This window comes from Lycium barbarum, chromosome 6 (genome assembly GCF_019175385.1).
Source record: "Lycium barbarum isolate Lr01 chromosome 6, ASM1917538v2, whole genome shotgun sequence".
In the NCBI taxonomy this organism is placed as follows: Eukaryota; Viridiplantae; Streptophyta; class Magnoliopsida; order Solanales; family Solanaceae; genus Lycium; species Lycium barbarum.
The window spans coordinates 110,770,358-110,791,567 of record NC_083342.1 but is presented as its reverse complement, the minus strand read 5'-3'; the positions used below and the strand labels follow the sequence as shown (position 1 = coordinate 110,791,567).

General features: G+C 34.0%; 1 protein-coding gene and 1 pseudogene across 1 annotated transcript; one reads left to right on the top strand and one right to left on the bottom strand.

The window, feature by feature from the left end:
* The first annotated feature begins 7,628 nt into the window (after nucleotides 1-7,628).
* LOC132645462 (cyclic nucleotide-gated ion channel 1-like) lies at nucleotides 7,629-10,606 on the top strand (annotated as a pseudogene).
* A 246-nt stretch (nucleotides 10,607-10,852) lies between these two features.
* Nucleotides 10,853-20,468, bottom strand: LOC132645461 (long chain acyl-CoA synthetase 4-like). Its single transcript, XM_060362456.1, has 19 exons — nucleotides 20,200-20,468; nucleotides 17,698-17,761; nucleotides 17,281-17,370; nucleotides 16,926-16,982; nucleotides 16,547-16,595; nucleotides 15,813-15,889; nucleotides 15,617-15,656; nucleotides 15,437-15,531; nucleotides 14,618-14,785; nucleotides 14,279-14,389; nucleotides 14,114-14,201; nucleotides 13,794-13,860; nucleotides 13,024-13,099; nucleotides 12,795-12,912; nucleotides 12,059-12,304; nucleotides 11,830-11,969; nucleotides 11,490-11,672; nucleotides 11,239-11,358; nucleotides 10,853-11,081 (listed from the first exon to the last, which is right to left on the bottom strand). The coding sequence occupies exons 1-19, from the start codon at nucleotides 20,352-20,354 to the stop codon at nucleotides 11,046-11,048; spliced, it is 1,980 nt and encodes a 659-aa protein (XP_060218439.1). The 5' UTR covers nucleotides 20,355-20,468; the 3' UTR covers nucleotides 10,853-11,045.
* Nucleotides 20,469-21,210: the final 742 nt, after the last annotated feature.

The window sequence follows — 21,210 nt, the reverse complement described above, 5'->3', positions numbered from 1 at the left end:
ATTGTGACCTCCTTATTCATTTTGTCTGTTAACCTCTGCTGATCTACATAATATCTCCACCTGGAATCCTCATTCAACTACTTAACTATTGTTTACTTCGGGGTCCAAGTCCTATTCATACTTATTACCTAATTTAGTGTTCTCCATGTGCTTTTGTTCCAAAGTATAATAATGTGCCAATTAACTTGTTTTCAAATTGAGTGTGGTTAAAGGTGCTATTGGGATGAAGGGCACAACAAAAAGGAAGGGGGAAGCAACAAAAGTAAGCAAATGACATGTAAGATAGAAAAAAGGGGCCCTTTTCTCTCATTTATAAATGTTTTAATTCGGTTTGTCATTGCAAATTTAGGGAGAGGTCATTTACTCTGTATATCAATTTAGTCTTCCAATTTCTTTTTGGTTAGAATTGGCAGACATCTAATAGAATAGCCACATGTTGACACCTCATCACTTTAGAATTTAGTCTATGCATTTCAAGTGATTAGTTGAAGGTATTTATTCGTGGCTAGGATTGAAGTTTCTGATGCCGTGTCTCTATGGTGAGGCAAATGTCATGCTGGAGTATTCATGTAATGAGCTGCAGGACTAACTATTGAAAGTGCCTTTCCATAGCCTTATATAAATGAACAGATGTTGTTGAACGTTTGCTTTAGGCATTTGCTCTTTTTCACAAAACTTAGGAAATTGCTAAAGTTAAATATCACATGTTGATCATTTACAGGCAGTGATCTCCACCTCATTCTATTTTTTATTACATATTCTAAAATTTCCACTGATAGAAGAGGGATAAAAAGACAGAATTCAAGATCTGGGTTTACAGTTTCTACCTTTGTACAGGTGATGAACTACCAACATTTTGTTATTATTTAGCTTTACACTTCACATATAAACTACCATGGCACTTAATGCAGCTATTTTTCTTTGGTTGAATGTAACTCTGTTAACTGCAAGTCTACAACTCTACGGGTGTTTTGGCCAATTTTTAGCTACTAAACTTTGTGGTGCTGTTTCTATCAATTTTTAATCAGCCTTCAACTAAATGTTGAACTATTTTCGTGTTGGCCCCTACTGACCTCTTACTAGTTTTTAAAGTTGAATGGTTCGGTATTCGTCCTTGTATGTATTTTTTATTTGAATTACAATTTCAACTTATTTGATAGAGTAACTGGATGATTAATATTTTCCTTCAAATAGATATGACACTGCTGAAATAAAAAAGCATGTATATATACGTGAAATGTGTTTTACTGACAAACAAAAGAAAAGTGATTGACATTTGATCATGTGATTGTAGCGTCTCTGGGTACTTGATTACAACTTGGTGATACTCATTCCATGCCAGGACAGTTGGATCGGTCGACGAGTGAAAATACACTAGGAAGCTTTATGAGATGCAGATCTGAGAGTCGCAGAGACTTGCAGGTACTTATCAGATCATATCTATTCTTTTCTACTATAAAATTGTAGTGTGTTCATATAGCTGGCTTTAAATGATTTTAGATTGAGATGTAGTTGATCGATATTGGTTTAATGCATCAAATAATACATAAAACACAATTGCTAAATTTTCTGATGGTACATTCTTTCTGTTAGTTCTCCTTAATAATTTCAAGACTAGTAGTAGCTCTACTATAAATATACTAATGATATGGTTGGCCTAGATGTAGTAGGATCCATAGCTGGTAGCAATCTGCATGTACCCACTACTTGATATATAAATAAAATATCTTGTTTAAACAACAACAAAAAAAAAATTCAAGAATTCTAATTTTATCCTATTCCATCTACTGAGCCTTGTATAATTCTCTCAGGTGATAGCATCAACACATGCTTTTTTTTCATATATTTTATTAAGGATAAAGCCTTCCTATAATTTGAAGAACTCACTGCTAACAGTATTTGATATCTTTATTTGCATTCTCCATGAGCCCAGCTTTTAGTTGTAGCTTTCAAAATCATGATTGGGAGAAGGTGATTTGTTATTAGAATATTTTTACCTATCTGGTGGTTCTTTAGCTTTGAGAAGCACTTTAATGGAATTATTTTATATTTCTTTGTTGCTAACTCTAAAAATGGTTTTGGTAAGATCAGTTGATTTGTTCGTAAAATTTATAAAAGCTTTATTCTGGTTCATGCATTGCACAATTTCAAGTTTTATAACATTAGCGCTGGCAAATTTTGATGTTTTAATTTGCTTTCCTCAATTAAATGATGAGTCATATATAAGAGGCCTGAATAATAGTATCTGACCATTCCAATTAGACAAGTTGCTAAGTGGGTTGTCATATAGTGAATGTTGATTCTCGAATTGCATTTTAATACCTGTAGGAAATTGGGCACAGACTAAGGCCTAATTTTTAAAAAGGGAAGTAGTAGCTAGTTGAATTTTGTTACTAAATTGACATGAACTTGTCTTTTTAACAGTATGAAGAATTTGAAATTGGAAGAGCATGTCCTCTGAAGAAAGTACAGAGCAATTTGAAGCACAAAAAATGTCAAAAGTACAGAGCAATTCGTAGCACAAAAAATGTCAAAAGTACAGAGCAATTTGAAGCAGAAAAAATGTCAAGAATAAGTTGAAGCCCAGGAGAAAGCTACTGTTTACGGGTTTATTTAAGATGTTCCTATTTAGACATGTTTTAATTCTATTTTCTCTTTTGGTAGGAGTTGACAAATACAATGTCATATGATTTGAAGGGATATACTTTTATAATGTTAGACGTTAATTCTTTGTATTGACTAGAATTTTGATATGAATACAAGAAAATTGTACATAATTATCTAATATAGCTTTTAGCAAAGGTTATAATGATCTGCAAAATAGTTTAGTTATCAGATAATTAGCTAAGGTAAAATCCTGTCGCTAAAGCATTTATAGCAACAGCATTTAATGTCACCTATATAGGTTTTGATGACTGGAATGAAAATTAACGAAGGGAAAATTTAGTCGCTAAAAGGAAGTATAATGACCGGATTTTTTGTCGTCGCTAAAGGATCTTTAACGACCGGATTAGAAATCCAGTCGTTAAGTTTTAACGACAGAGCTTTTAGTGACCGGCGACGACTGAAATTTTTCCGGTCGTTGTTGACCAATGGCGACCGGATTTGGACTTTTAACGATCGCTTATCCCTTCGCTAAAAGTCACTTTTCTTGTAGTGCATAGTAATGATCATTCAAGGCACACTAAAGGTCATTCAAAACAATTTAAATCATCTGTTATATTTTGCAAGACTTTGAATTCAATGACCAATCAAATGGTCTGTTAAGCTTTAAAACCAACGTTATAGTATTACCAAATTATTAGCATATTAAAGAGCCAATAACTTAATATTCAAAATAATGAAAATAGATATTAGTAAAAGTATTTCTTTTTTGAGATATTCAAATTATTTTTACAACAATCCCCCACTATCTCAAAAAGAATAATAAGGAATAAAATCAAATAAGAAGTTTTGGAATAGAATAAAATGAGAAGTTTTGCTGGGTTCTCACAAAAGAGCATAATGCGTCGAATCTGGTGTCGCGTAGACTATGAACCAGACCTAGATAAAATAAGTATAAATTTACAGAATAATTGGTGAAGTTTAGAACTTCTATGAACCAAGAATTCTTTTGTAAGTCAGGGTCTTATTTTATTACATCATACTCGCACAATCTTTGTCGTTATCGCGGTTTTGGGCTAAGAGGTCATGCGCGTGTCCTGGTATTCATGAGTGCTCTAGAAATCCGTCACAATTTCATAGAAGCGGCACCACTCCACACTCATATAGGTCCACCCATCAAGTGTACTCTGCAGAGCAATACACCACCTATAAAAGATATAATAATGGATTAAGAGTTTATAACTCAGCCTCACTTTGCCTTGCAGAACTGCACTATATTTACACACCATAGGAAGAGACATAATTTTTATAGTGCACACTTGATCAACTAATGACTTGTTATTACCCATATGAACCTAATTCATGGGGTCTCCAATCACATAGGTTGGGTTACCATCATTGTTGATCTTCTCAAATTGACTTAAAAATCCATTCCCTTCGATGTTTCTTATAGTCTGTGAATTGATCAAGTTCACCTTCTGACTTCACATAATTAATGAAAATAATTTCATCTCACAGCAACTGCTTTATCACACTATGTCTCAAACGAATGTATTTTATTGCCATTGAAAATTTTATTTTTCATTACAGCTAATGCTGCTTGGCAATCCCTATTTTTAAACACGTTGGTTTTATTCCAACCCGACTCATCACTAAGATTCTTAAACACTTAGTCTCATTACCGGCCAAATCCAAAACAACAAAATTTGCTTAGCTGATTCTCATGTTGGCATTCCTACCAGAGGTAACAATATAACCACCTTTAAATATTATCTCATCTTAATCTGAGATCCACTTAGCAACACTGTATCCTTATAATACAACGGAAAGTTCACTATACCATGATAAGGGCATCTCTCAAATACTTATTTATCGATCAACTTAATATGTTTGACACAATTTTTTGAAAGTTACAACTGTCAGCATTATCACCTCATAAAGCAATTTAATCCATTCAAACGTCAGATCCCATTTACCAAAGAAAACTGTTTGAAACTACAATATTTTCTCATAATTAGCTATTAAGGTTGTTGAAGAGGATTGAATTCACCCATTTTTCAAACTGACACTACAGCTAATGCCCCCACACTTTCAAATATTTTAAGATAATTAAGAAAGAATCTTTTCACCATTCATAAGTAAGTTTCCAGTCATGTAAGGTGTCATATTTTATACAAATTTATTCACCAAAATATATCAAAGATATTACTCACACTTAAAAATCAATACATGATATCATACAGGCAGAGAAGTGATCATTAAAACCACCAAATGTCTCATTACATTTCACATAACATACGCAGGAGACATGTTTAAAAATAATTATCAGATTAAAATTTATTAATAGGATATTAAAAGAATGAACTTTCACACACTTAACAATGCCTGAAAAGTTAACTAAAATAAGATATTGCATTATAAGATAAACTAGCACGCCCAAATGTAACACGCCATAATAAATTACATGAATGAATCAAGTAATCATAAGTACTAGCATTTTCGACATTTATTTTGACATAGTAAGCACACAAAAATAAATCATGATTACAATATTCATTGCCCACAAATACATCATTTTGGCTAACAATATTTATTAGATTCAAATGAAATTTTCACCCCCACTTTTCCTAATAATCTCACAGAAATCAAATTAGGTCATATATTAGGAGCATATACCACTTCAATTAACGCTAATGTTTTTCAGATGTGAGTTTAAGAAGAATTTTCCATTTCCAAAAACTTAAGTCCAAGACAAATAATTCATTCTTCTTCTTCAACATGGGTGTAAAATACAAAGATAATTTTGCTAGCACAAATATGCTTAGCAACACCAAAGCCTAACACCCAATCTCACACATTAGCCACAAGATTCGCTTGAGAAATGACCACAATAATTATATCATCCGCTTACTCAAATTTACTTTTCGCTTAGCGGGATTATCATTTCTCTGAATCTTCATCCATTTAGGGGCATAGATGGCTTATTTTGCCACACACAAAATAATACATATTTTCATTGAAGATTAAATTTTCGAGGTCATAAAGACTTAGTCATCCACACTAATTCTAACATTTTCACTTACAACCTTAAAAACTCACTGGACCGACCCAATTCATGAATTCTACGTGTAACCAAATTCAGGTAAGTCATAGAACAATTTAAAAGCAAAATCTATAAGGAGCATTTGTATATACATATTAACAAGTTCACTGAAAATATATATACGTTCATACTAAATCCCCAAAACAACTATTCTACTGTGAATATCAACTTCTTCTTTAATTGGTAAAAACCTACGTTAGCACATATGCTTAATATAGAGGACAAAGTACAAGAATTCTCCTTGATACCTTGAGAAACCATTTAATTATGCAAGTGCAGTAATTTTCTTGACAACCGTTTTGACTATATGAGGAAATTATAAAGTTCCATCTAACCACTTCACGTTTTGGAAAACATAGTAGTAGTAGTAGAAGAAGAAAATAACTGTGAACCATGGAGCCCCTTTATTAATTATAAATCATGAAAGAATGGGTCTATGAGCCTTTAGCATAAAGTGGGCTCGTAACTAAATAAATTCTTCTTCCCCTTAGGCTTTAACAATCACCCAGACCTATGTATGATTAGCATTCAAATATTAGAAGAAATATATCTGGAACTTAGACAGATTGTACTAAGTTATTATCTATTGATTTTTTGTAAGAATAGAGTGAGAAATATCCTTAAGATTTCCAACAGGTTTCGGATGAACCCCGTTCCGCCCCGGGCACGAGTTGACAATAACAATTGTATTTTTAAAAAAATGTGCAGAATTCTTATTGAACTTGTTTTGTGGATCTGTATGCATTTGGATCTGTAACTATCCATTTTTCCCTATTATATCGATGGTTAACGACTTAACGTGATCCATTATCATGAAGTACAAGTAATATTGGTTGATTTTAGTTTAGTTCATTAGTAGAATGATGTGAGATTTTTACTAGTTCTGACAAGAGGCTAATGGTTCCCGACACCTTTTTTTTTTTTTGGTATGTACATTAATTAATGGTAAGTAAAGACCAAATATATATCAGTGATGATAACTAGCAAACTATGCCCGTGTGATGTACGGGGCCCAACATGATTAATTTAATTATTCAATTTAGTTAGTCTTTATAGTTTGTATATTTTGCAAATGATACTGCGATTCTCCTTAGTGAGTCTCCATATTTTTTTCTTTTCCTTTATTTTTCCCCTTAATTTCTCAATTGTTGTTAAATTTGTCTTATTTTGGTTATGTCCGTATCTTTTTATATTTAGTAAGTTGACAATTCAAATATCCTACATGTCTAGTTTATAATCACAAGATTCAAAGGATATTTTATTATATTATACACATTTTTAATTTAGAACCACAAGATTTGAAAGTCTATCTTTATTTCTTAAACTCTGTGTCTAGTCAAACGTAGACACTTAAATTGAGACATAGGTAGTATATGCCAAATGAAGGAAATGAAAGGATAATTGAGACACTGCTATACGTGGGGACTTAAAAAGTAAACACACAAGCGGTAGTATTAATGTTAAACTTCTAAAATGTACACATGTTAGTCCCAGCTTAGAGTACAATTTCAGTTGCCTTTCGTACAACTTATTGTTGTTGTATTCGTCCACCTTGGGCGTTTGTTGTTAAATAAAAAAAAATTGTCTTATTTTAGTTATGTCCGCCTCTTTTTCTATTTAGTAAGTTCACAATTCAAATATCTTACATGTCAAGTTTATAATCACAAGATTCAAAGAATATTTTATTATATTATACATATTTTTGATTTAGAACCACAAGATTTGAAAGTCTATCTTTATTTCTAAAAATCCGTGTCTAGTCAAACGTAATCAATAGAACGATGTTCAATTGTCTTAATCACAAGAGTAATAATTTAAATTATCCTTTATCTCTCTTAAACGTTTCACTTAATTAACACTCCACTAATTGAAGCACCAGGGGTGAGTTTGGAAAAAAAGTAATAGATGCTCCTTGTGTTTTTTTAAACGTCAAATTTTGAAACAAATTCAGACTTATATTTAGACAAATAGAAATATCCGTGTTTCGCAGTAATCTTATTCTATCTAATGTGACATGTTCTACTCAGATTTGAGGACTGCAAGTCAGAAAGATCATCTTTTAATCAGTCAGATAACGTGTTTTTTTCATTCAGAAAACCATCAATCACCTCATGGATGAGTATTCGACAGGGGTTCAGAAAGAGTAAGTAGCTTAAGAAAATCACTGTGCATTCCTTCTCTAGCTGTTCTTCCACTCCCTAAAGAAGTATCGGAATCATCAAGAAAGAAAATTCTTGATCCTCAGGGGTCATTTCTTCGGGTCTGGAACAAAATATTTGTCTTGGCTTGTGTAATTTCAGTGGCCCTGGATCCATTGTTCTTCTACATTCCTGTCATAGATAACGAGAGGAAGTGCCTTGATTTGGATCCCACATTAAAGATCCCTATTTCTATTCTGCGATCAGTCACTGATCTTTGCTATATCTATCATATCATCGCTCCTAACATGAATCTCCCCATTTCTCTGGTGACGGGAGAACAATTGAAGATTGTTATTTTCACACAATATGTTCCAAGAATCCTTAGGATATATCTGTTATACAAGGAAGTAACAAGGACAACAGGCTTTTTTACTGAAACGGCATGGGCTGGAGCTGCTTTCAACCTATTTTTATTCATGCTCGCCAGTAATGTATGTTTTCTTGGATCACTCATCAGAGATACTTCTTTGTGATAATTAGACTTGCGTGTTCTATTCCACTAAGACACTGATCCCTCAATCAAGCAGGAGATTGTAGTTTATATGCCCCTTTTGTTTTCAAATGTTTGACCTCAGGTAGTAGGAGCCTTTTGGTACGTGTTCACAGTGGAAAGACAAGATGACTGCTGGTGAGAAACATGTCAGCGTACTGCAAAATGTGTTTTATTCAACTTATATTTAATCAAGGAGGAAAAGGAAATGCTCAATTTCTAAGTTCTTCTTGTCTTCTTCTGAAACCGGAAGATATAAAAGAGAATGAGTTTGATTTTGGGATATTTCTTGATGCTTTTCAGTCCCAAATCGTAGGAAAATGAAACTTCTGGTCCAAACTCTTCTATTGCTTCTGGTGGGGGCTGCGAAATTTAAGGTCCTCTGTCCTGTTATTTTGGTTTTGATTTTGTTAGAAATCATTCGATAACTTTGTCTCAGCTAAGCAGATCCTTCTGTCTTTTGTTTTTCAGCTCTCTTGGCCAAGACCTTAACTCAAGCAACTTCGTAGGGGAAATTCTCTTTGCCATCTTCATCTGCATTGTTGGGATGATTCTGTTTTCCACTTTTCCTTGCTAATTGGCAACATGCAGGTGCACATGGAGCACCTATTCTACCTTAGAGTCTAGAAAAAGTCAATCTGTTTTAAAGTGAAATTTTCACATGCATTATATTTGATATCGATATGCATTTGACTTTAATCTCTTCCTCTTAGCTTCTAAGATACCAAGAAATCAAATACAAATCGCTGATTTTATTATGCCTCTCTTGCCTACTATGCTTCAACACCTTGTTTTCCCAAGATCTTGCTATGAGTTTCCATTTTGCCAAAGTAGAGAAAAGATGATAACTTCTTACATTGGAGAACTGAGGTCAACTAATGTTACATTAGTTGCTGGCTACAGGAATATTTGAAGTCTATGACAGTTCGAGTAGAAGAGATGAGATTGAAAAGGCAGGATGCAGAATATTGGATGTCTCACCGTAAAACTTCCTGACAACCTCAGAGAGCGTGTTCGAAGGTATGAGCAGTACAGATGGCAAGAAACTAGAGGTGTTGATGAAGATTATCTAATTGTTAACCTTCCAAAAGACTTGAGGAGAGACATAAAGCGTCATCTCTGTTGGTCTTTGGTCAAAAGAGTGAGTGCCTAATTTTGTCCTAATCATGGCCTTTCTTGCATTATGGAACATGTTGATCTTATTTAATCTTCTATATGCAGGTTCCCATGTTTGATAAGATGGATGAACAGCTACTGGAAGCAATGTATGATCGACTGAAACCAGCTCTTTTCACAGAGAAAAGCTTCATAATCCTAGAAGGAGATCCAGTGAATGAAATGCTTTTTCTCATGAGAGGTACTGTGTTGACTATAACCACCAATGGTGGAAGAACTGGCTTCTTCAACTCTACATCTCTCAAGGCTGGTGATTTCTGTGGAGAGGAGCTTCTTACGTGGGCTTTGGACCCCCATACTTCCCCGAGTCTTCCCGCCTCTACTAGAATAGTACAAGCTGTTACAGATGCGGAAGCTTTTGCTCTCACAGCTGATGATCTCAAGTTTGTTGCCACCCAATTTAGATGCCTTAATAGCAAGCAGCTTCGGCATATTTTCAAGTATGTTGTTCAATTTCAAAACACAAGTTCTACAGCCATCAGTTTTGGAGAAGGCCCTTAACAATTTCAGTCTGCTTTGTTTCAGGTTCTATTCAGAGCACTGGAGGACATGGGCAGGCTGTTTTATACAAGCAGCATGGCGCAGACATTGCAAGCATGAGCTTGAGAAATCTTTGAGAGAGGAAGAAGATAGACTTCAGGTTGTATTGGCAAAAGAGAATGCGAATTTACCAAGTCTTGGGGCTACCATTTATGCATCACGATTTGCTGCCAACGCGTTGCGTGCCTTGCGACGACGCAACCAACCAAGGGGTCCCAAATTATCTCCTAGCTTATGTCCCTTACTGCTTCAGAAGCCAGCTGAACCTGATTTTAGCTCTTAAAGCCAAAAGGTAGGCAGTCTAACCAGAAATATTGGAAGAGGCTCATTATGACCTTAGTTGCTGCAGTTTGGTTTCTAAACGAGTCTGATAAAAGAGTCTGCTGTATCTTGTTACAATAAAAGCCTTGAATATAACAGGCATTCTGCACCTGCCTTGTAAAATTTTACTATGCTGAACTATGGCTTTCAATAACTTTTGGCTATTTTACATGGTGTCACAGTCTAGTCAAATTTGAATTCTGAAGTCCATTCCTGGACACGCTTTTAAATTGGTCACTTAATATACCACAATACGAAAAAATAGGAACAGCTGAGACTACTATATGCCCGGGTTAACGTTTCACAATTAAGAAATCTTTATTTGTAATGTTGTAGGTTAGATTATGTGGAAACTCCTCAAATCTCAAATTGGTGAGTTGAGCTTTGGAAGAAAAAGAAAAAATGGACCGTGTCCAGTAAATGAAAGGACCTCTGAGACATTCAATTGTGGAAGAAATAGCAAGTAACATAATTGGACTTTTATGAGGTACAATCAAGAATGAATTACAACTAATAAATACGAGCTGAGATAAAACTGCATGTAGCGTTTGACATCATATATATAGTTATGTTTCTCCAGCTCGAACATGAAATCAAGGTGTCTGGTTGTTTATTTTGTGCTTTTGTACAATGTATCAATAATGTCCTGCAATTTCATGTTAATTCTATGTCAGCAGCAAACAAGATACATGCTTGCAACTTAAAACAAGACTCTTGGTAACAGACCCAATTGTAGAAAGAAATCAACTTTTCGCTATATGGGCAAACCCTAAATCTAAAATGGAAGAGGCAGATTAGCAAACCTGGTAATATTTGAGAAACTGGACCCTCTTTTTCTTGTGAGTTGGGGTTAGAAGTTCACGCTCCATATCAAATGGTGTATAGTCAAGGTGCACAGCTTTTATAAATTCGAAGCCTTTCAGCTGTAGCAGAATCACATATCAATCAACCAAAAATAATAAATCATAGACATTCAGTATAGAGTTAAAAGTTTCTACATATGGATAAAACAATAACTTCACTGTATATATGTAGATACAGAATAAGGGATGACCTTCTTTTCCTTCGCGATATTGGTTAGTTCTGATAGAATATATGCTTTTGCCTTTGGGCTCTCACATATAGTAGCAAAATCCCCAGTCATTCCATTCTCCTCAGCCCAGGATTGAAGAGCGCCCATATTGGGATTCACAACGGCAACAAGAAATGACTCATAACTACTACCGTAGATCCATATCTGTTACAAATGAGCAAAAATAAATCTTCAAGATAAAATGTGACGACACAACTATATCTAGAGTGGACCTGATCATTTAATATTGAAGGACAGAAGGAACACAACTTAAAGGGGATGAGTGTTATATTCAAGACTCTGTAAAATAAAAGAAACATACAGCATCCACACTAGAGGCAAGAGAATAAATGCCCTCCAGATTCTCAACTGCAACATATTCTCCTTGGGAGAGCTTGAAAATGTTTTTCTTGCGGTCAATAATTTTCATGCTCCCATCTGGCTGCCATTCACCAACATCACCTGTTGCAAGTTTATACAGTAAGCAAAATGGAAAGCTATCCAAAAACCAAGAAATTGGGTTGAGAACACAGATATGTGTCCAGTCACACCTGTGTGGAACCATCCATCGAGCAACACCTCCTTGGTGAGGTCTTCGCGCTTATAGTATCCTGAGAATAAGCACTTCCCTCTTATGCATATCTCTCCACGAGGGGTATCTCCAAGGGCATCGTACCCCATTTCAGGAACAGATTCTAGACACACATCTATAATTGGCAAAGGAGGACCAACAGTACCAACCATTGCCAGTTCATCTGGTCTTGCAACAAATGACCCTGCACAGGTCTCCGTTAAACCTACAGCCCATACGGAGAAGTTAGAGGTCAAAACATTTCTTAGTCTTCAACTTAGGACTTCATCAGCAGCTATGTGAAAAATATATTTACCAAGCTCAAGAATGTGTTCATGTCTCTATTCTGACTAAACAGCAAAAGATTAAAAGAGGGAAAGACTAGTATGTAAGTGAAAATCTGAGCTCTTTTATGACTTAGGCCTGAAAGAAGCTGTTGATGTAAATACAGGTTGCTGAAAGGTCAAAAGGGAATAATTATCAGGCTTCTGGCTGACTGATATCCATAAAAATCAGAAAAAGTTTGTTGTCTGATGACAAGTTTGAGAAAAAAGAAAAAAAGTGATACTCAACGAATTGCAGAGAAAACTTAGCATCTTATTCATACTTATTTTGTTTAAATAATAACTTAATTACTAGTACCTAGAGAATGATTACATAAATAAATTAGGAATATCGTTGGTAAGTAGAAAATGCTGATAAACAGTAATGAGTACCATATCCTTGAAGAACATTAGCACATGTTACAACTCGTAAATAGGTTTCAACAGCAGAAGAGAGAGGTGCCGCTCCTGATAGAATAAGACGCAAGTTTCCTCCTAAACCCTCCTTCACCTAAATTAGGAATCATTTCGTAAGGCATTAGCAAATCCCTTCAGTACACCAAAAGATGGGGACACAAGGATGAAAAAAGAAGCTGCTGAGAAAGTGGCAAGTGCTTCCTACCTTGTTGAAAATTATTTTGTCAAAAATAGGAGCTGCCTCTGCATGCTTATACCCTTTACTCATGTTACCCAATTTGCTGCAAAAAATGTGTTGTACATTAGAGGCGGATCTAAGATTTGAACATTATGAGATCAGGTACAGAATTCAACCACAGCCTATTTGATTTATTGGGTTCAAACTCTAAAGCTTGTACTTATTTAGTGGATGTTTTTATCACACCTACACGGTTTGCGCCAAAAGTCCTTAACTACATCCGCTGCTCTTGTGCGTTATCATTATACAAATGAAATAACTCTTAGTAATATTTCTAATATAGCGCGACACATCCATTGAAAAATTGTATTTGAGTTACATATGCCATAACTTATCTGAGAGGTGTATTTATGCACATTGAAAATTTTACACAGCAAGGAGTCTCTACATGTATTTAACTTTAACTCTTACAAGCAAATTTCTGTGTGTTTACATATGCAATAAAGGTATATATATGCTGCAATCGAAAAACTTATTTAACGTGGCAAAGATCATAAGCATGATGATGACCTAACAGCTCAAAGGCCTCCATGAGTATCAGATGGCTTAATAACCAGAGACATGGACTCAAGTAATAACAGCAAACTGAAAAGGTCATCAACATAAAAGACTTCTACCATTTAAGTATCATTCTGGTTGTTCCACAATAAGGAAAATAGTATAGAAGAAAAGAAGGAAGCGGGTTTCAAAGATGGCATCTCTTTTTCCCTTGCAAACAAAATCAAATGGGCACTCACTAGTTATATGCAAAGTTAAACAGTTTATGTTTAAGGAAACCAGCAGACGAAATCTTCTGCACCAAACCTGAAAGTTGAAAGGTTAACAATTTAAGAATCTTAGTTGAATTGTGCAAAAACAATGCAAGAATCTGTCACTATGAATATAGATTATAAGCTGATAGCATCTTCGCAGTAGGCAAAAAGGAGACGTTCGTGTAGCAATTAAATTTCCAATCTTCTATGGTAGTTGAAGAAAAAGTTTCTGTTAAAAAGCATGTAGTCATGGCTATTTTTCTAAAGTAAAACATCTTGTAGTTCTGTTAGCTTGCAGCTTTCACCTGAGTAAATCCTGTCCAGCACACGCGGAACTGAGCAAAATACTGTTGGCTTCAACTCTTTGATGTCATCAATCAGTTGTTTAACATCCTGAGGATTCCGTTCATAAAGCATCATTATTTTCAAGTATTTGGAAGCAAAAGTAATCCACCGTGTTCTTTACTTACCTTATGCCAAAAACCTACTGAGGCACCTTTGGAAATGAATAATTCTTCAATGACTCGATCAAATATGTGCGCTAAAGGAAGGTACGATAAATATATATCCTTATCAGTGAACTGCATATCACAGAGGGATTAGTAAATGAACACGCCTAAACGAAACATGAAAAAGTTGAATAGAAAGAAGAAAAAAAAAACCCAGCTGAAACGTAATAGTATGTACAGTTTACATATGTATATGAAACTTCTACACGCATAAATTGTGACCGACACACTGAAACATTACTAGAAGGCCTTCATAACTTTATACTGCCTTTGAAACCAGAACAAGGCGATTAATTTTACCTCTTCACCCACGGTCTCCATATGGTGGTTCACTCCAGATATAAGGGATAGAATGCTCTCATTAGAAATTATGACTCCCTTTGGGTCACCAGTTGTTCCACTTGTGTACATGATTGTACAGATATCTGTCTTCTTTTTTGCTGGAAGATCAAACTTCTCTTGCATTCCCTGCAGATTAGTACTGCATATTAATATAAACTACAGAAAATAGAAATGGAAATAAGTTGCATAAATTAGTATTTGGAAGGTTAGTTCAAATAATAGGTATTAGGAACGTTCTATTAGCTGACAACTGATATATATGCAGAAGCTCAATAACCATAAGAGGAATAGAAGTTGATGATATATAAAGACATGCCGTGAGATAAGAATATGGACTGCGAAATTGCCTTGGATAGAATTTATTCCCAGTTATAATAGAAGATTAGCACGTTCCAGAAAACAGAATTGGATTCAGGACTACCGTTGAAACTGATCTAGGGTTGATTCCCTAGCATTTTCCTAAGTACAGGCACGACACTGCTGATATTTCAGACAAAAGACAGACCCCATTGGAACATGTTGCTCGCACAAAAATAACTCAAAGTTCAACGTTGAATTAGAACAAAAAGGACAGTAACTCAGTAAAAATTTTGTATGAGAAAAGTAGACCTTCCTTGTGTGACTTATATACTACTAAATCACCAAAAGTAATGAAGAATCATAAGAGCTAGGCAGTGAGAAATCCAAGAAGACTTCCATCAAGTGAAGAATGTTTCTCTACAATAGACAACAAAAAAGAGGAAGACATGACAGTAATGATTGCTCCAAGTAACCTACCAGCAACAGGAACTCATCCCAAGAACACAGTTTCAAGTCAAAAGTTCCAGCCATGTCTTTCTGTTCCTGTGTGACCTTACTGAAGCTTACAAGAGCTACATAAAGGAGTGACAAACTTAGCACCTTTAGGTTGATCTTTGCTCTAATTAATCATAAGAAGTTAAAACAGTAGTTACTTACTTTTCAGGAACTTTCCAGCGTTAGGAAAAGCTTTTAGCACCTAAAGTGAGTAAAAGTAAACAGTAAGTTCCTGGATGGAGTGAACTTCAGGCAGAGAAAGAAGTAACAAGAATATGAAGAAAAAAGCAAGGAGAAAAGTAGACTAATGAAGTTGATCAAATTTTAAAGTTTCATGATATAGTGAGAGCATTATTACCTCAGAAATTTTAGTTTCCTCTGCGAAAGCAATGGAAACTTCTGCATGGCAAATGATATACTCAACTGCACCAGCACCTGAAGCCATAATAATGCTCCCATAATGAGTGGGGACATTTATATATTGGAATGGCAAATGAAAATATTAATTATCCCATCCCAAGCTATGATTATTCCCTTCTTGCATTTCTTTCACTACTTCTTTATGTTTAGTTTAGACTGATCTGAATAAACCAAATATGACAAAAATGACGCGGAGCATGCTGACTCCTATTGAACTAATTAAAACAATCACCAAGTCCTTTAAAGAGACCAAACTATGTCTAATGTGTCTTCTCTTCTACTATATCTTGCGTGTACCTATTCCAAAGTTTTAGACAGAAAGCGAGCTGATATGTGAGGACTCACAAAAAATAACGCATTCAGGCTTGCTCAAACAAGTCCTTACCATTATGCATCAATTGACTATTTAGATTTCCCATCACGGTTTCTCCATTAAGTCAGCAATATTAAGATAGTTTCAAAACCGTAACATACTTTCTTGTAGCTGTGATGCTATGTCCAGATATATGCAATTTGCGAGATGCACCAAAAACATTACTCCCAACATGCTAACTCATGCTAAAATATATGGTCCTCTTTCAGGATTTTCTTAGTAATTCAGCATTTTACTTTAACTTTGTGTTTTCCTCGTGGAAGGAAAGGGGAGAAGGTCTGGAGAGGTGACACACTTACCTAGAGTATCATATAAGGGGACGCAATAAAGACCATGAGCATTGCAGGCCTGCAATAAGAGAAAGAGACCATTTTGCTTACTTTGCTTATTGGACACCATGTACTAAGCTGATCACTATATGAAAAAAAAAAAAAAAAAAAAACTTCATATGATCACACAGAACGTTTCTGAGACAACACAATTATCCAATTCGAATTTGAAAAAGATTTAATATGTAATGAAATTAACAATGTTGTTTCTGTTTTCCTTTCCAGTCATTGGCAAGTTATTCTTGAAATATCCCCCTGGACAGAATTGCAGGAGGTACCACTCGTACACAAACTGGAAGTGAATAAGTCAAGGTATTGGGACAAACTCAAGTATATTTGAAATATATACCTGCATGCTTATGACCCAGTTTGAGCAATTGGCGCCGTATATACCGCATTTTCCACCCTGCATATAAGTGATCAGATAAAAAGTCATTAGAATGTATGCTAAGTTTGTTAAGAGATATCATATGTAAATTGGATTTTCTAAAGAACCAAGACAAAAGGATTGTGGCTTGGCTTGATAATCTTAATAACTGAAGTTGAATAAAAAATTAACTGACAAAGCGTGTGTTCACCACGGTTTTTATTTTTTCCTAGTTGCAAGAATTTCTTATTAAATATTAATTCAAAATCACACACCATCTCTATATTGAATGAAGTTCTCTGTGTCACTCTTTAACTTTAAAGTATGAAAGGCTTACTTGCTTAACACCGCAGACACGAATAGAAGCTCCAACTTTTAACACTAGATCATACACTTCTCTGTAAGTTAACCAAATGTATTTACCTGCCTACAAAGACACAAAAAAAGCCATGGACAATTGATGAAAATGAGTAACAACAATAAAAGGAATGTACTTAAAAAAACCAAACGGAAATCTGCACTTTTTTTTTTTGGTCAAAGCAAAGCTTATTAACACCAAGTCATAATGTTCATTATCTTACTTGAAACATGAAAACATAGAAGTCATTCATGAATAAATATTAGTTTATTAAAAGACAAGTTGCTAATTTTCTTGATGTTGCAGAACAAGGAAACACATGTGGGGATATGTAGCCTCTATATAAATTAAAATGAAAATGTGGGTTGAAATTAGTAAAATGATCAATATATATACCTGACCGTGGTACATTTCCCGCTCACCTAACATTCGGTTATTTGGAAATTTTCTCACAGACTCACTGCACCAAAAATAAAAAGTAACATTTACATCAACAGCAGCTCGTTAACTAATAAAAAAGTGAAGCTTTTAGATGAAACGGTTTAAACAATTAAATTAAACTAAACAAAGGTTCTGGATTAATCCAAACCTCACTTGTGGGATTACACTGCGTATGTTGCTGTTGTGATTAATCCATCTAATAAAAATATTTTGATAGCACGTGACTGCAGAGAATAATGGCGAAAGGAAGATTCTGTTGGCTATACAACGAATAAGAGGAAACTAAGGAGGCAACTTTAGGAAAATTGAACAAACAGAGAATTGGTGGGGAAAATTAAAATTATGCCGTTACGACTTTTTTTTTCTTTTTCGCGCGGGAATTGAGGGTAGTTAAAAATGATAGTAGTAGGCTAGTGGGCCTAATATCACTTGGATATATCCAGCCCAAATGCATTCTAGGAACATTTTTTTTGTGCGGAATCGAAGGCACTGGTCTTTATTTTTTGCTTCTCAAATTTGAAATTTTTAATTTTTGTCCTTCGCCTAAAAATTCATGGGTTCCGGCTTTGAATCCCCGCTCAGTCAAATATTAAAAAAAAATATCGCAAGGTAGAAGTTTGTAACAACATTACGCCTATTCAGGCAAAGTTAGGCCTATTCAGGCAGATTAAGGCAAACCTCTGCCTGAATAGGCCTAACTTTACCCGAAAAGTTAGGTCTTAAGGCAGAGGTTTGCCTTAAGGCCTAATTTTGGATAAATATTTACCTTAAGGCAAACCTCTGCCTGAATAGACTTAATTTTGTTCAAATAGACGTGATTTTGCTACAAACCTCTGCCTTACGATATTCCTTTTTTTTTTTTACTGAGCGTTCGAACCCAAAACCTCGGGGTATTAGACGAAGGAAAAAAAAATTAAAGACCAATAATTTGAGGGGAAAAAATTAAAGAGAAAATTATACTATATGTTAATTGGGGGAACAATGCTATCAAAATTGACCCATGTTTTTAATTCTCACAAAAAATGACCCAAACTTTTTTTTTTTCTCTCTCTCTCTCTGCCTTTATATATGTTGGAATAAGTGTCTGTATATGTTTATATATTTTGGGCTATTTTTTGTAAATTTTAAGCTATTTTTTTACAATGTAAGTGATCAACTTGTATATTTCTGAAATTTTCTCAAAATTAAATACCAGTGCCTTTGAAGGGGAATCGTGCAAATGACCCTTCTAGGAATTCTCAAACAAATCCTATGTATTCCACTTTTCAGATTTTGATCCACTACATTTCATTCTTTATTCTAAAATAGTATAAGAAAAAAAGATAAATTTTATATGTGGTACTCCCTCCGTTCTAAATTATTTATCGTGGTTATTAAAAATAGTTATCTCAAATTATTTGTCGTTTTAAGAGTTTAAGACACAATTAATTATTTTTCCCATTTTACCCTTAATAGAATTTTATCAAAAATAGTTGTCTCAAATTATTTGTCGTTTTAGGAGTTCAAGGCACAATTAATTATTTTTTCCCATTTTACCCTTAATAGAATTTTATCATTAACTGAGATGACACATAGATATAGTAAACATTTAATGAGGAGAGATTATGACTTTGACATAAATAAGAGTAAAATTAGTCAAATACTCCTTCTAATTAATATTTCTTAAGTGGCGTGTAAAATAAAAAATCACTAATAATTTGAGACCGAGGGGGTAATGTTATTGTGCTCCTATTTTAGTTAAAAGGGACTCAATTTTCCATTAATTTGGATGATCGCTCCACTTTCATTTTATTACACCGAAAATTTTTTACTTAACTTTAGTTAAGTATTATGAAAGTCACCAAACTAGTATTTTATAACAGATCAATTTTGTATAAGTCTCATAAAAAGTTACCAATCACATCAGAAACTATTGGTTTTGGAAGAATGTTCATTCATATTCATCAAATCTATCGACTAAAAGGAAACAAATAGAGTTAAAAATAAATTTTATACACTGGCAGAATAAAAAATATATTTCTAATCAGGCAATGACTTATAGATAATTACACATAGATTTCAATGATAAATTTTATATATGACCTACTAATACTATCACGGGTTAAATTGTACTCCTTCTGTTCCAATTTATAAGATACTTTTCGCTTCTCGAGATTCAAATAATATAAACTTTTGATCAACATTTTAAAATATATATTTTTTTTATCAAATTGATATGAGAAAAGTTGCAACTTATAATACATTTCATATAGTTTTCAAATATATAAATTTTAATCTTAAAATATTGAATTAATTTAATCCAATTTAACTTCAAAGTTTAGTCAATTGACTCTCGAAAAGTGACAAATATCACATAAATTGAAACAAATGGAGTATTAACAACGTAAAAACTTCACGTTATCAATATGTATAACTTAATTTCGAAGAGCATAAAGTTTTGGAGTGTGATGGACTAACCAAAAAATATCCCAGCAACTTTCAAGTCCATGAGATAAAGGCCTGAAACCATCTTTGGCTAATACATTACGATAAACAGGTCCTGTTGATGGCCTTCCATCTCTGCCTTCTTTAGCTTTCTCAACTTCAACTACGTACTTCTTTTGATCCTCCATTTAAAAAAAAAAACTCAACAAGCTTCTGATCAATAAAACTCTACTTCCGATGATATTTATATAAAGGATATATATTTGTTATGGCAGACGATCTGAAAGAAATTCACGCAAGCTTCCATTTTTTGGTGGCCAAATGGGATGTCTATGACTTTATTTACTCGAATTCAACAAACCCTCAACAAGCTTTTTGACTTTTAGTTTAAGTTATTACTCCATCCGATTCATAATAAGGGTCTACTTAGCCTTTTCACACTCCTTAAGAAAACAATAACTCCTAAAAAAATAAGTATTTTGACTAAACTATCCTTAATTAATAAGACTCTCTTGCCTATTTATTGTCTTGAGTAAATAGGTGCAAATCTGGGAATATGATGTTAATTCCTCCTTGATTATGTAAGTGGATACTTAGTTTGAACCAAAAAAAAAAAAAAAAAAACTAAGTAGACACTTATTTTGAACCGGAGGGAATATTAATTACACAAGATGAGAAAAAGAAGAAAAAACAAACAAAGAATGTCCTGTTAATATTCTTCTAATTGAATTAGCGACGATGTATTTATGCATGGTTATTGAATAAATTGATTACGTGAAGCTAAAGAAGATGTTTTATTGGATATATAGCATATTATTGATCTAATTATGAATATGTTAGGTTTCAATCTGATGAACGTTTCTGCCAATAAATTTCAATTGGTCGTCAAACGGTCACACCAACCTTGCTCTTTATAATCTTTTTTCTAAGCTTATAAGCATCATAATTTTAATAACAAATTTGTAAAATTAGTCAACGCTAAATTTTCTCCTTTAATTTGTCTTGTTTTCAAATGAAGGAATTTCATTTATCATCACCCGTTCC